Source organism: Herpailurus yagouaroundi, unplaced genomic scaffold (assembly GCF_014898765.1).
Source record: "Herpailurus yagouaroundi ecotype Mexico unplaced genomic scaffold, PumYag 165, whole genome shotgun sequence".
In the NCBI taxonomy this organism is placed as follows: Eukaryota; Metazoa; Chordata; class Mammalia; order Carnivora; family Felidae; genus Herpailurus; species Herpailurus yagouaroundi.
The window spans coordinates 31,060,707-31,077,570 of record NW_024412406.1 but is presented as its reverse complement, the minus strand read 5'-3'; the positions used below and the strand labels follow the sequence as shown (position 1 = coordinate 31,077,570).

The 16,864-nt window shown below is 35.9% G+C and overlaps 1 protein-coding gene across 4 annotated transcripts in view; it reads left to right on the top strand.

The window, feature by feature from the left end:
• Nucleotides 1-16,864, top strand: part of SNTG1 (syntrophin gamma 1) — a 916,326-nt gene that overhangs the window by 874,125 nt on the left and 25,337 nt on the right. For 3 of the 4 annotated variants that reach the window (XM_040487820.1, XM_040487818.1, XM_040487819.1), the window contains one exon: nt 10,940-11,050. In XM_040487820.1, coding sequence (XP_040343754.1) covers nt 10,940-11,050 — 111 coding nt within the window. Of the gene's footprint in view, nt 1-10,939; nt 11,051-16,864 lie in introns of those variants that run through there. The other variant, XM_040487821.1, reaches the window with a different exon arrangement.

Here is a 16,864-nt window from a genome sequence, read left to right as displayed (position 1 = left end):
CTGTGCAAACATGTTAAAAAGAAACAACTAGAAAAGAGTTGATTTGCATGGAGGATTGGTAATATGAACTCAGAGTATGGCTGAATTTTATTATGTTGCCAGTAAACAACAACAATAACAAACCAAAACCCTAAGGATCTGAGAAATTCATACCCACAAGACCAAAATTTCTTGCCAGTTCTTATTATGCACATGACATACAAGGTTTCTCAAAAGAAAATCAGTATGTTAATAATAACAAATAGCCACATCATGTCCATGTATAGGTGGAAACATGTTAGTGCGTTCTTTCTCACATATATTTTGATTAGTCTTTTGTAACATTTGTCATGGATGTGATTAAAATAAGTACTCTGTGTATATCAGTTGATGACTTTAAGCTATTCTAAAGTGACTCACAAACTCTGAATTTTAAAAACACGTTTTCTGGTTTTTAAATTTTTTTACTTCTCCATAGATTTCCCTGTAGGTAGAGTCCGTTTGAGGGGAATAAATTTAAATGAAATATGTTTGATAGACTAACTCTGAGCTTGATTGGGCTGTTTTACCCAGTCTTTAATTTAGGCAGCTGGCCCGATAATGAATTTCTGTGCTGTTAACTACAGCTCAGGTATACGTCTTGATCTCTAAGGCTGCATGTTAAAGACATCTCAACAGTCTGCCCAACACTGAACTTGCTGTCCATTTTGGTATGACTCTTCTGCATTCCATTCTTAGTTATCAAAAGAAGCCTGAATTGTCTTCTCCCCTCCTGTCTCTTCGTCAACAGCTCCTCCTGAATGAATCTAGATGAGGTTTGCTAACTGAGTTGGGTCATTCCTTCTCACTTGGGTTTCTGCAATATCACCCACATCGTCCTTTTAGATTTATTTATTGGACAGACTCTTTTTATGCATTAACTCTGCCTTGACCACAGGTAGACACTAGGTATCCAAACAGGGATGCGGTCCCTCCTCTCAAGAAATCTACAGTTAAATGAAAACACATCTGGAACTGGGTACTTTCAGATACTGTGGCAAGAAGTGAGTGCCTTATAAAGACATAGATTTGCATCACCCTTTGGTCCATCTCTCACACCATTGCCAGATTAATGGTACTTTGAAAATGTAAATTCAGCCGTGTCTCCAGTTTCTCCTGTTAAATTACTTTAGTGGCTTCCTACTGCCTTTAGACAATATTTGTTAGCATAGTATAGAAGCCTCTTAATGCTCTGGTTTCTGCCTGTAATCTAGCATTATCTCCTGCATCCTAGGGCCCGGCCCCCCCCCCCCCTCGGGGGGGGGGGGGGGGGGCGGGGGCGGGGGGCAGGAGAGCCCCACAATTTACATTCACCCCTGAGTGTGAATCTTCATCCAGAAAGCCTTCTTTCACCTGTCTGATTTAGATGTCCCTTCTTGAAAAGCAGAGAATTGTAGGTGTACCCCAGCACAGCACTTAACATAATGTATTACAATTAAGTCAGGTGGAGATATTAACTGTAATCTCTGATCCAGACTCAAGCACAGTTCAAAGACACAGAAGTAATCCAACGACTAGTAATGAGTATATCGATGAATATGGTATCACCTAAAGAAATAAGTGAAAGGCATAAGCTTTCATCTAATTCTGTGATCTTTCGAATTTGCTCTTTTTATCCCTCTGTCATCACCATTCAAACTTACAAAATTTTAACATTCGTATGGCGTTGAAGTAAAAATGCAATTAAGCCCCAAGACACATTTAATTAAGATAAATTTTACACGCATGAAGAACAAATGGGAAGTGTAAAGGTGTGTAAAGGAAAATAGTTTTCAAGACGTTTCTTCTGGTTTTCCACCAAATATGATTGCTAGCACACCCACAAAAAGGAGAAGGGAAGAGCCTCTCTGAAAACATTAAAAGTTGTTGTGAATTCATTTCAGGGTTGGGGAGGGTGGATAGGTTGAAGGCAAGAGGCGATACGTATGCTTGGGCTTCTTGCCAAAGTGGAAGACTTATGCAAAATGGGAATAAGGCCGAGTGGAAGGTTTGATTTATTGCCTAACTTGAAGGCCCATCAAGACAATTGGCAAGGAAACAAAGAACGTATGTGTGGTTATTGGTGGGCAAACATGAATTAAATGTCAAGGGCCAGGTGTTCGGTGTTCTAGGAAGAGTCAAATTATATCCTGCTTTCAAAGCCTTTTTGTTGAAATATATATGTAGGTTGTACTTTCTGGTGTTTTTGCCCCCCATCTGGTAAAATATTCTACTTCTATTTCTCATAAGATAGATGACATGATGTTTACATTACCCTTTTAGGTAGAAGTTGTTTCCGTTCTTTTAAAGAGGGATTTTTCTGTGGGGCATGAAAAATCAATGCTGGCAAACTGTGAACAGATATGGAGACTAAGAAAGTTTGTGTTTGAGATGGTTTTGCCTTTTTTGGTTCAACATGTAAGTTTTTCACTATCATGTGCATAGCTTCATTTTCCATTTATATGTAACCACTGAATTATATTTTTGAATAGTTTGCATCTAAGACATTCTTGGTGCTATACAAATGGGAATTCATTCACTAACCCGAGTCACTTGGTTGTATCCCTCAAGGAATTACACAAATGTCGAAAGTTCTTTAGATCACTAACATTCCCCAACTCTAAGCCAATTCTAGCAATGGGTCTTAAACAGATGAGTAGCTTACAGAAAGCTTTCAACTTGTGGAGGCAGGGAAAAACACCTCAAAATAGCAAAGCAGTGTAAAGAAGAAACAATGACTCAGAACATGTTACAGCAAATACTCAGTGCCCAGGAAAAAACAAGTGACATGCCTTGGGGAATCAGGAAATACTGTTTATTTTGCACCGGTGCCGACCCAGCAGAGTCACCCCCAAAGGCTGAGCCCAGAGCCTTGGCGTCGGCCTCTTGTTATGGATGGGATTGCGGGGGCTCAAAAGAAAAAAAGAAAAAGGGGAGGGGGCACTTAGTTGTGCTACGGGGGCGGTTGGCCAATGCAGGAGGCAAGCAAGATTACGAAGCCAAAAGTATTCGAGGGGAGTATCCAGCCTCGGACATCTGGCTGGCCCCTTTCATCTTGCTTTCACCAGCTTTCCTTCTTAAGCACACTATGTTTGAGAAAATCAGTACTTTCCTGGGTTTAGTGTTTCACACCGGGTGGCGCTCTAGGTCTCTCTTATATTTTCAGACAAGAGTCAGGCACTTGCAGTGAAAGTTCATTTATAGTTTGTCATACTCAGTAACTGGGTCCATGATTTTTTCAGTTAGCCACATAATCATAGAAGATCAAAGATGCAGCTTGGGATAAAAGCAGGAATATGGAGCGTGGAGAATGACATAGTTCGGTTTGATTCCCACTTACTAGATGTGAAATATTATGATTGTTTATGCTGTTTCTTTAATCGTATGACCTGGAAAGTGGAAATACTGTAGCTATTACATAACTCCTGGAGGGATTAGAAGAAATGCATGAAAGAGCTTACCTAGAACAGTTCTATGCTCATTGTAATAGTATGTCCATGGAAGGACAACAACAGACACGCAGAATGCTTCCCAGGCACTCAACAAAGTATTTTCATGTTACTTATGGTCCGTTCACATGTTTACCCATCAAGTGACTCAGTGTCAGGAAGGAATGATAGATTACATGCTACATGCCTCATTATCTTCACGTGAAATATTTTGCTTGATGACAGAGCCACATTTCATGTCCAGTCATCGTTTGTAGGTGCATTTTATAAGGATTACACGCTGGTTTGAGAACAATGACCTTAAATTATAAACCCCAAATGGACTGGACCAGAGGTTTTTAGCATTTATGTTTGCCTGCACTGTTTTAAAAAAATGTATTAATTATAAAGAGTATCTCAAAGGCAAATGATTTTTGTTCTGCAGAGTTTCTTTTTCATAGTCTTTAATTGCGATAATACTTTGGTCATGAAGGTTTTACTATATGTTTTCATACTACTTGCTTTTTGTTTTGACTGTCTTCAATGACTTTATTATCACTACAATATTGAAAATGCTGTGATTCAATGTGTTGTTCTTTCTTCGTGCATGTAGTAACTTTACTCGCAACTTTTAGGCACTTAAAAATATTTAAGCATATCTTCAAAATGCCACATACATTTTACATTTATCATCCCATGTAATCAAAGAATATGTTGAGTTAAACACTGTTTTTGGCTATCAAAGACAAATGTTTTAATAAATCAAGAAGGCATTTCAGATCTCTTATTACAATACTTAAATTCATTAAACATTTTATTTTATAGTGCCATTTTATTTTAAACGTATTCCATGGGGAAAACTACCTGGTTAAGCTAAGTTAAATGAGTTTCATTTCTGAAAATATCCTCAGACTTTATTGTGCTAATGAGCCTCACCAAATGTACTTGACCATGTTTGACCTTTTTCTCCAGGAGCAGGTAGAAGCATTCATCCATGGAAAGACTTGGGCAATGAAAATCTAGTCTGTGGTTATTTACACTGAAGTCTTGGGTCAAATTCCACACTTGGAAAATATTCAGAAACTTCTTTATATATTGCTAGTGGTGTTTGGTTTTGTTTTGTTCTGCTTTTTCTTTTTCTTACCCCTTTTGCACTTGATCTCCATCAGTTTCAACAGATGAAGCTTCCAGCTGGTGGCAAGAATTCCCCAACCCCAAATAGGGCCCTTTGGTTAAAGTTATCTGGATAAGACAGAGACCATGGCTTGCCAAATCCAGCGACATTATTGATCGCTGGTTGTTGAGATGTTGCCTGCTCTAACATTGGAAATTCCACATTCTTAAATAAAATTCTCATTTGACTCTGTTTTCCCCAACTTTCCGATGCCATGACAACCGCATACGAGGGAAGAGAAGGAAGATTCTTCTTCTTTAACGTTGATTCTGCCTTGATGCATGTATTTCACAAAAGTTGGGTCCTTCGTGTCCTGCACACCAGCTACTCTGTTAAAAGTAAAACTCGGACCAACTACCTGCAGGATGTTCACAGACTACAGTTAGGTCTAAGAAGGAAATCAGCAAGGTATTGTGAAACGGAAGACCTCAGAAGAGCTGTTTAATCTTTTGAAAGGAAAAGACTCTTGGAGGCATTAATATTTCTAGAAGACCTAGATGGTAAGAATGGAACTGCTATGAAATTCGTGGGGGGAAAAATTTCAATCATCAAATAAGTAAGACCTCTGTCTATTCAGATTGCTGTCTAGAAACCCTACAGACCTCCCACTCATCTTCTTTTTCCTGTGCATCTTTTATGTACTGCCGTCTAGAATTTCCTATTTTCCACTGACCCCTCTGACAAATTCCCTGACCGTTTTAGTCTTCGCAGATACCAGGAGACAAGTTGCAGCATGCAGGAAATGAATACTTCTCACCACATAACACCTGCAGATACAAGTTGTCCTTGTTAGACCCCCTGTCCAAGTGCCCTAACTTTATCAGCAGGGACCCTGCACGTGCCATTTGTGCTGACCAGAAAAACACTGTGGTGTGATATTCCCCTATCAGCCAGTATTTCAATACAGCAGTACTCTGGAAAGGAGGGTGGTGTCATGATAAGCCTGGCTTTCTCTGTTGAGTGTGGATCTGTGGAGGGGGCTGCGTCGCCTATTGAGGGGGCAGAGTTGGATGGAAACATTACACAGCATGACAAAAAATATTGTCATTTCAGCTGTTTTGAAACAAATGAAAAATAATGAATAAACATGTCTCTGAAAGGGTGTAAGCACTCACAGTCAAAAATTCTCCCCATCCTCACTAGTTCCATGTGATTCTTCCATTATTCACTCCCCCTTTTGCTCTGACTCTAGGGCCATGACACATCAAAGCTTTATGCAGATAAGAGGAAGAAACACAAGGAAGTCATAGGAGCAGACAGAGAGGGAGGATGTTTTCCAGACCCGATAGAACTAGAACCAGGAGTCAAATCATTATGACATTTACTGGGACATGTTTTCTCAAAATGCAATGTACTTTGTGACTTGTGTTTAAGATCAAGTAACTTTTTAATTTTAAAACTAAATATAAAGGTTTTTTTTTTTCTTCATAGAAGACTACAGACGGGTCCGGAAGGCAGTCTTTGTCTTCTGAAAGTTCTCACCTCTTTCATATTGTCCCAGAATCATCACGATTATTGCTACCTGTGTTCGGAGGTCTTCTCACGTCAAAATTTGCCACATTCCACTGTTCTATTGCAAAAACTCTACTAAACTAATTTTAACTAATAGGAGAACAACCCTGCTATTTACAAAGCAATTGCATCCCATTATCATCTCATCCATTATCACAGTTACCCGTTAAGTAGGATAGTGAGCTATTGCTACTTCTACTTTACGATAGAATGTACTCACGCTCCAATTAATTAAGAATCTTGTCTCAGGTCATGTAACTTATAAGTAGGGCATAAAGTTTGGGTTACATTTCAATACTTATGCCTCTTAGGTCAGGATTTATCTTTATTTCAGTACGTTGCCTCCAAAATGCATTACCTTTTCTGAGATATAGACATTATAATAGGAAAAAAAATCTTTTTTTAAATTCTTTTTTTAATGCTTATTTATTTTGGAGAGAGAGAAAGAGAAAGAGACAGAGCACAAGAGACAGAGGGAGACACAGAATCCAAAGCAGGCTCCAGGCTTCGCTCTGTCAGCACAGAGACCGATGTGGGGCTGGAACTCACAAACCGTGAGATCATGACCTGAGTGAAAGTTGGACGCTTAGTCTACTGAGCCACCCAGTCGCCCCATATAATAGGGAAAAGATCTTAATATCTTACTGGTAATGGAAATTAAGTCAGTATATGGAGAAGAGGGCACCAAAAATAAGTGATCAAAGAGGAGGGTTACTGATCTTTATAATCCTCCTCATCTCATTCCATGTTGGCAACTAGTGATTATTACACTGTGAATATAATGTATATATACATATATATTCACATATATATGTATATTAATATATATATGCATATATATGTGTGTGTATACATATATCTTCCATAATAAAAAATTGGAGACAAAAATTTCATCTATTTTTTAAAGTTTTATTGTGACATCATGCTAGTTCATTTTTCCAACAAAATTCTGCTTGTATTTTTTAGAGAACTTATCACTGCATCTTGGTTTACTTTCTGTCCTGATTGGAAAGGTCTTGAGGCAAAGAACAACCGCTCCTGTCATTCTTCACTAGCATCTTCTTCCTAAGAACATCACAGTCTGTTAAACAGCCACAAGCAATTCCGCTCTCCAAACACATCTCACCAACACCATCCTCTCTTGGTCTGCCATAGAGCCAGCTACAAGGAACCTACTGCTGTACTCACCATAGGGATATAAATAACATGTTATAAAACACATGTAGTAGTGATGTCTACTCATCATTAATATTCTTAACATAGCGGGCATCATGCTTATCAGAAGCTTAAAAATGAAATAAGATTGCCAAAGAGTTCTTGAATTAAGCCCCTTTTTCGGCCTATGAAACTTTTATTGGTAATATTTTCAGATTCAGGTTCCTCCAAATTGGCCTTAATGAATTTCTATGAGGATTACCAATACCCAAAGTAACAAAGTTACTGCATTAGCTTTTGTTTGTTTAATATTTACAAACATTTATTGAATGCTATTTTGCAGGTGCAAAATACATTACTTGTACATAATGAGTATAAAATTTCTTGTTACTCCCAAGTCTAGAACTCTCTCTTTTCAAAGCTATTCAATATTCACTTACATTATGTAGTATTCTTATGATGTGGATTGTTTAAATTATTTCACTCTTTAAAACAGAAGGAATTTTATTTAGAGGAACTTGTGAGTTAAAGGTTTAACTTTTTTTTTCCAGAAAATTAATTGTCCCAGATAATTTTATTGCTAGATAGTTCTGTGTAATAATAGATGTACAGAAACGTTTATGACAATTTATAATATTGGATATTGTTTCTTTATAAATTGTGTAGTCCCATAGTAAGAATGAAAGGAAAGACATTTATTTGTAGAGAGATTAATGTCTTCAGGATGGTGAAATGTCTTTTTTATCTAAACCTAGCAAATACTTAATATATAATAACCATTTTATAATTGTCTGGTGATAAGTAAAGAATCAAAACATGCTGTAGAAATTAATTAGTGTCATTACTGATAATTTTCTCATACTTATTTTTAAGCAATTTATGATTTTGTTATTTCATTATACTTATTAAAGTGGAAACATTTGAATTAGCATTTACTGTGAGTGGATTTTGGAGATATATTGTTTCCAGAATGATTTTTTAAAGTTTTGTTCTTATTGTGTTAAAATAATAGAAAATTTCCCATTTTAGTAATTTTAAGTGTACAATTCAATGGCATTAATTGATTCATGCTACCTGTTTCTAAAACTTATCCTTACCCCAGACAGAAACTCTATAATCGTTAAGCAATAACTGCTATTTCCTCCTCACCACAGAATAGACTTTTAAAAAATAATCCAACTACATGCTGTCTATAAGAGGCTAGCTTTAGATCTAAAGACTCAAGTGGATTAAAATAAAAATGATGTAAAAAGATCTTCCATACAAAGTATGGAACCAGAAGAGAGCTTGCGGATAAACCAATAAAAAAAAGAACAGATTTGATGTCACTGTTACAGGAGACAAAAAGTATTATATATTGATAAAAAGATTAATTCAAAAAGATTTAATAATTATAATAGGCAGCAAGCGTCAGAGTTCCCAAATATATTAAACGCTGACAGAATTGGAGTGTTATACTTTGTTAAATTAACATTTGTTAAGTGGAGCACGGGTTCCAGATGGTGAGCCACAACTTTGACAACAGACTCTTAGAGAAATTGAAATACAGGAGTTTTTTACTCACAAGTCCTGGAGGAAAGACATGACATGCCTTGAGGAACCACACGTAGTGGTCAGAGTACAGACAGCGAGACAGGACCTGGGGTGCATGCCTTTTTTTAGGGCCCATGGGTGGAGTGTCTGAGGGTTCCTGGGCTAAGGCTGGGTTGGTCAATTCATACCCAAAGAGCAAGGTTTTGATAAGCCGGACAGGGGTCTTATCTAAGTGGTGCACAAGGCAATATAGACCCTAGGAGACAAGGGATTATATTGCTCGCAGGGCTGTTGGGGAGTCATATCAGGATTTTGACGTTTCTGCCTCTGTGGCTGCTCTCTAGGGCATACACGTGCCCAGGGGCCTAATGTCAGTTTAAGGTCCTGCAGGCCGCTTGACCACGCTAAATGGATACTGAGGCAGCCACACTATGGAGTAGCTTTGCTAAATTCTCAACATACAAGGAGAAATAGACAATTCTATAAAAATAGTTAGAAATTTCTGATACTCCACTTTCAGTAATGGAATGAACAGAAGACAAATATAGAAATACGGAACCTGAGCAAGACTATAACTAACTATATCTAACAGACATACACAGAATACATCACCCAACCAGAACAGAATATGCATTTTTTTCAAGTGTACATGGAACATTCTCCAGAAAAGATCCTATATAAGAATACAAAACAAGAGGTAATAAATTTTAAAAGGTTGGAAACATGCAAAGTATTATTAAAACTTTAATAGGTAAGAATATTAAGAAATGGAATTCATATATAAAGCCATGCTTTTTGTTCACATATCTTTATGTTTAAATGAATTATTGATCATGTTAAGGTCACCTAATGAAGTTTAATACTTCACTCCATTGTAATAACATTTTAAATGGAAACCTTTCAGAAATATATGCTGGGATTATTGACAAAAATGACAGAGTCTTATTTCATTTCTGTAAAATCTGTGACCCATCTATTTATGAGAAATACATCAAAGTCCTGTAGGGGGCATTCCACAAAGTATCTGGCCAGTACTCCTCAAATTACCAAGGGCAGTCTGACAAGGATCTGAGAAACTGTCACAGACAAGTGGAGCCTAAGGCACAATGAATAAATTCTTGGGTGGAATCTTGTACAAGAAAAAGGCATTCGGTTAAAACTAAGAAAAACTGAATAAATGGTGGACTCTAGTTAGGGATAATGTGCCAATATCGGCTCATTAACTGTGACAGTGTACCATACGATGTGCGATATTAATAATACAGCAAATTGTGTGATAAGAATTTTCTGTACAAGCTTCTAAGTTTTTTTTCTAAAATAAAAAATACATGACATCACTTACAAAAAAATCGTTGGACATGTCATTGGGTCCCATGTCACTGTCTATTCAAACAGGAAGTGCACGGTTATGTTGTAACTAATGTTATTGGTTCTTACGTATATTTCATTCTGCCTAAACTTGCTTCTGCAATATTGGAAGAAGGCTTTTAGTCAAATAATCATATTGACTGAGATAGACACATGGGCTAGTTCTGTAAAATGCTTATTCTAGTTCATTCTCATGAGGATGCTATGTAAATTTTTGTCATAATTATTTACTCAGGCTGATCTTTTATCTTGACAAAGCTACAGATGATTTGAGCTTTAAGAGAAAATACTACAGAATATCTACAGAATTGTTAATTCAAAATCACCTTATCACTTCTATTAATAGAAAAAAAAACTAATGGTTTGCTTATTCACTAGCACAGACTTACGCTTTAAGTGAACTGGATGATATTTCATGATAATATAAAGCAGGATATTCAAATTGATTTATTTGCATATATTTTTTGAAATAATTATTTCATGGCTATTAAATTTATTTCTGAAAATTAAAGGATATATTGCATAATAAATTATAGCCTTTGGTATATATATATATACATTATTATATGGATGTAAATATAAATGTGTAATATGTATAAATATAAATGTAAATATAATATATACAATATATTTTAATTGACTTTTTAATAGTGTGATATCGTACTAACTTAATATGATTAACTTTTACTACTTAAAAGGGAACTATTTCTTGGCTCGAATGTAGATATTAATCATTCTGACTTGCATATGTTTCTTTTTTTGTTCCCTGTAGGCTGTACTTTGGAGGTATAAGTTTTCTCAGCTTAAAGGTTCTTCAGATGATGGCAAGAGCAAAATCAAATTTTTGTTTCAGAATCCAGATACTAAGCAGATTGAAGCAAAGGTAAATCCAGGTTTATCACATTAACCACCTCTAATTACATTAATGCCATTAAGAAGCAAAGGGGAGAATATTTAGGGGAAACAAAAGAGCAAAAACACACATTATCTGTGTCCTTTGGGATATCCCCCATGGCCAAAAGAATAAAATCACTTTGAGATTTTAGTGGCAAAATTTCAATTAAATTCTGATTGTATTTTACCATTATCTATTCCCTCTTTGGATATGAATACAAATCCCCAAAGAAAACTATTATTTAAATCAATTCCTGTTTTCCTCATGTTACTGTGTATCAATAAAATGAATAAATGAATTATTTTTTGCTTTGCTCATGCAAATTTTCAGTATTCCAAAATATATTGACTATGTGGCTTTAAACTCGTCAGAAAGGTTCACTACCTTTATTTTAATTTTTCTTAATATTTGTGTATATTCAAAATTTAAATTATTTCAGTTACTCTATGGTGAAATTCACAATAACAATGTTTGGGGTAGAATAAATTATAAATATATTATTCCAGTGTGAGGAAAGGATAAATAACAAATGCCAAAGTAAAAAATTACTAATGGTATGGAAATGCAAACTCATATATAATTTTTCAACGATGGATTAAAATTAGCATAATTCTGTTACATACCTGTACCTATGAAATTCATGGGGGGAGGTCAGCCTGACAGTCAAAATCTTCCAAGGAATCACCCTCTCGGACATCCTACTATACGTCTCCCATAACACTGCTCTATATGCGTATCAGACCCTCTCCTTTTAACAAGATGACTTCTTTCTTGCCTTATATATCTGCTCATGCTTGTCTCTTAACTTTTCTCCTTAGAGTTTGGTCTGAATTGCTCTGAGGATACCCCATTTCTGTCTTACATTTATCTTTGGACTTACTGCCTCCACTTAGACTATAGGTTGCTTATAGAAGGAACTGTGGCTATAGCCCCTTCCTGCTGGATCTTTTCTGACTGTGTTTCTCTAAAGCATTGATGTTTCACATGGCCTTGCCTTTGATTTGTCTACCATCAATTTAGACAAATACCATCGTAACTTCACCCACTCCTTTTATTTAACTTCATTCATCGTTTTCAATTCTGCATTTCCATCATTGCCTTTTCCCTAAACACAGATGCATCCATGCAACTGCCTTCTCTGTATCTCTTGCTACAGCTTCTCCTCTTTTCCCCCTCGCTCCGATTAATTGACCGTTTCCTTCGTGCTAGCCACTCACACTGCTCTTTAAATCACCATCGAAAAGATGCATTGCCATTGTCCCAAATTATCTATATTTAGCTTTTGTTAGATTTCTCAATCTTTCAAAACACAGGACATACTCTAATAGTGGTGAATGATGTTAATATTGTCAGTTCCATATTCTTCTGGCTAATGTGGAAACTCAACCACTAGCTGCTGACAGCAGCTTAGTATTTGATATGTTACTTCTCTTCTAATTTTTCTAATGTGCTAATGAGTCCTTAGTTGACAACATGAAGCAAAAATATAAATGCAATGCAATGACTAACTACAATATTTAGACTTTATTTTAATGTAGCATATGTTATATATACAGCTAATTATACTTACTAGTTATTAGTTACCCATCTGTTTCTAAATATTACTCATTCTTGTTATAGTGGGTTTTTTTTCAATTTTTGAAAAATGTTTATTTATTTTGAGAGAGAGAGAGAAAGTGATGGAGGGGAGGGCAGAGAGACAGGAAGACAGGATTCAAAGCAGGCTCCACACTGACAGCAGAGAGACAGGTGCAGGTCTTAAACTCATGAACCATGAGATCATGACTTGAGCTGAAGTCAGACATTTAACAGACTGAGCCACCCAGATGCCACTCTTATTATAGTATTTTAAAAAATATTTTATGAATTCGTTTATTAGGAGCTAGTTTCAGAAAATATTCATTGAATGTGTTTCTTAAACTTATGGACAGTCATTTTTGTATAGGAGAAAGAGCAGACTTAAAAATAATAACAGAGTATGACCACTGGTAAGTTACAGAACTTCTTTAAAGGCGCCATCTCCTTCTATAAAACGAGCTATAATAATACCTCTAAGGGTAACCATGAAAATACCAATTAAATATAGAGGCTATTTAACACAGATGAAACTAACCAATCAGTTTTATAGGATTGTTTGGCCATGCAGGTGTATATCCCTTAGCTGACATAGAAATTGTATAAGAATTAAAACTAGCACAATTGCTATTTTGTAACCTTTATAATTGCAACTTGTGAGCAATAAAAAAGTACCATCACAGGAGAACATCAAGGAGAATACCAGCATACACAACATTATTGGATTTATGCATCAAGAGGATGGCTTATGGTTAAGAAATTAGCGGCACCTGGGTGGCTCAGTCTGTTAAGCACCTGACTTTGGCTCAGGTCATGATCTCAACGGTTCATGAGTTCGAGCCTCACGTCAGGCTCTGTGCTGACAGCTCAGAGCCTGGAGCCTGCTTCAGATTCTGTGTCTCCCTTTCTCTGCCCTCCCCCACTCACATTCTGTCTCTCTCTGTCTCTCAAAAATGAATAAACATTAAAACAAATCTGGGAAAATATAAAAAATATAAATATAAATATAAATATAAATATAAATATAAATAAATATTGTTACCAAGGCAGCAGAAACAGAACTAAAGCCATGAGAATTTCAAAGTATTTGTGAACTTGTCGGTAGGGATAAAATAATTTCCTTAATTACACTAGATCATTACTTTACAGTGCAGGATTGTAAGCATTCTTCTCAATATTTTATTAAGAACATATTCAAGCATATAGCATACTTTAATAATTCACAGTAAACACCCTATATACGCTATCTAAATTCTACCATTTACACTGCACTGTACTTCTTTATCACAAATCTGTGTCTTCATCCCTTTAACTGTCTGTCAACCCATCTTATCTTGACACATTTTGAAGTAAATCACAGACATCAGCATGATATTACGCAATTTTCAAAATGCATTTGTGCAATGTTATTTTTGTCCCTCCAACTCTAAATTCCCCACCCATTGTTTTCTTGGACAATTCTTCAAATTTATAGTTGTTTATGATAAGTGACAGTTGTACGCTTTTGTTTTTTTAAAAATGTGTTTAAATATTTTTTCAGAGAGGGAGCACACGGTGGGGAGGGGCAGAGTGAGAGGAGAATCTGAAGCGGGCTCTGTGCTGACAGGCTGAGAGAAGAGAGCTTGATGTGGGGCTTGAATTCATGTACCACAACATCATGACCTGATCTAACATCAGATGCTCAACTGACTGAGCCACACGGGCACTCCGACAATTGTACACTTTTAATTGCATAATCTAAATAATAGCAGCCAAAAAATTAAAAATCAATTAATTAATTAAATTTTAACTAGTAAAAAATAATTTTAGTAAAATAACAAAAATACTCAGCAAATGAAAGCATTCATTACATTTTAGTCCATAGATTTTAAAAAATATTTCATTTTCCAAAAGTAAGTTACATATACATACAATTTTTGCCATAATTGGTAGTAATCTAAAGCATGGAATAATTTGATATGACTGATAGTTTATAAATAAATATTTAGCAAAAATAGTATTTATTATCATATTCCCAATATCATTTGCTTACATAGTCTCACAAAAGAGAAGAAATGATAAACATAGTTTCAAAAACAATGACATAAAATTCCATGTTATTTGAAGAAAAAATTATCTTACCTAGAAAGATTGGCTTCCTTATGAGTTAGATTAACACAAAAGATATCAAAATGACATGATTTCTACTCACAGTATTTTGAAAAATGTTTTGAAGGTTATGTGTTGAGATGTTTCCATGTACTTTAATAAGTACATTGTAAAACTTTTATAATCTTGGAGAATAATTTGTGAGTGTTTCCTTAAAATCATTAACTTTGTATAAAGAGTTTAAAGTTAAATATTTTTAATGTATATTTATTTATTTTGAGAGAGAGAGGGAAGCAGAGACAGAGAGGGATACAGAGAGAATCCCAAGCAGGCTCTGAGCTGACGGTGCAGAGCCCAATGCAGGGCTCGATCGCATGAACATGAGATCATGATCTGAATCAAAATCAAGAGTTGGACACTTAACCAACTGAGCCACCAGGTGCCCCCAAAATTTATTTTTAAGTTAAACATAAAGTACACATTGGTGAATAAAGATGTGAAGAAAATAAGTTATTACCTCACTTGTCCCAGCCTGAAGTAAATAAAGCAAAACTAAATAAATATGTTATTGAGAAATTTAAAATCCTATAATGCAGTTTATCTTTATGTGCCACTTGTTGTTTATCTAATTTTTATACAAGTTGAATGCCCTATAGTATAAGAATATGAGCTCAATAGTTAAAGAACTCTGGCTTCCACGTATAAAGGTGATGTCTGTTATCTAGGATGAGTTTTCTAAGCTCAGGCTCAGCATCCTGAGTATAAGATCGAGAGTATTAAATCCATGGTTTTTATAAGGATAAGAGCACATGTGCCCTCCTCAGAAAACTTGAGAATACCAACATACGTCTGTTACATGTTCAAAAATAACCTAGAATTGGCAGAGAGTTACAGGTAGGGAAAAAGTAGAAATGGAATTTGTGCCATCAACATAAAAGCAAAAAGATGGGATCAATTCACAGAAGAGCCCATAACCCAAACAAGACAGAAGACCCTAAAAAAGATTTAATTGAGTGATTCCCACTCAGGAGGTTCTCGATGTATACACTGTGAATGAGTGGGGATTGACAGTGTGCAGTGGTTCAGTTGTCAGGAGAATTGTTCGAAAACTCTCTTGAGTTTATGGGGTAGTCAATCCCTTCTTCCCCATGAGCTTGTTCCGAGGCAGAGGTAATAAAGGGTTTATTTCATGCTGAAGCTGTGATCAAGCTTTGAATGTCTCAAGAATCTCTAGAAACGATGGAAGCCCTTATTCCATGAGACAGACTTCCAGCTTACCTTCAGCCATGATAGTAACAATCATCCAGGACAAGATCCCTAAAGTAGAACGTACATTAGCCTCCACAGACTGCTTAGATAGACTTGCAGCTAGTTTTTAAAAACTAGCTCCTAATTAGTAGATTTCGTGACATATGAATCTCATAGTTGAAATAAAAATGCTATAGCAGAATAGAGAGAGCTAAAGTTGAGGGATTCTCTCAAAATGCAGTAGCATAAAATATGGAAAATATAAGATGAAAGACAGCTCTGTGACTCCATTACCAAGACAGCCAGCATTAAGGAGGAGAAGAAAAGATTAAAGGAAGGAGAGAAAAATAGAAACTGCCAAAAAATCCCCTCAAACTGAGTATGTACTTCAGCCGTCAGTGTGAAAGGGAAAACTGAACTGTGATGAGTAAAGAGGAAAACTACATCACACCCCAAAACTTTCAAAATCCGAGTATAAAGCAGAAATTTAAATCATCAAGATTTAATTTAATATTCCAGTGGAGTAGTGGCTGGAGGGCCTCGGTGAACTTGCCTCCCTCAAAAACAGTGGAAATGCCAGGAAAGCAACTGAATTCAAGCACCTGTTTTCAAGCATTCCAGAAATTAGCCAAATTGACAAAAATGAAAAATAACCAAAGTCACAGAATGAACTGAAAATTGACTAAGAGAAACTACTGGACCTCGCTCAGTAACATAATGAGGTTCATTTTAAAGTTTTAATTTGAAGATATTCAAACACCCCTCCCTTCCTAGACAGTGGCTTTGTAGCCAAAAGCCAGTAGCACTGCAGAAAATGGAGTGGTCTGACCTCATCCAGAGCAGAATCAATAATTTGGTTTAATTTGCGGCTTCCTGAGAATTCTCTGTTCT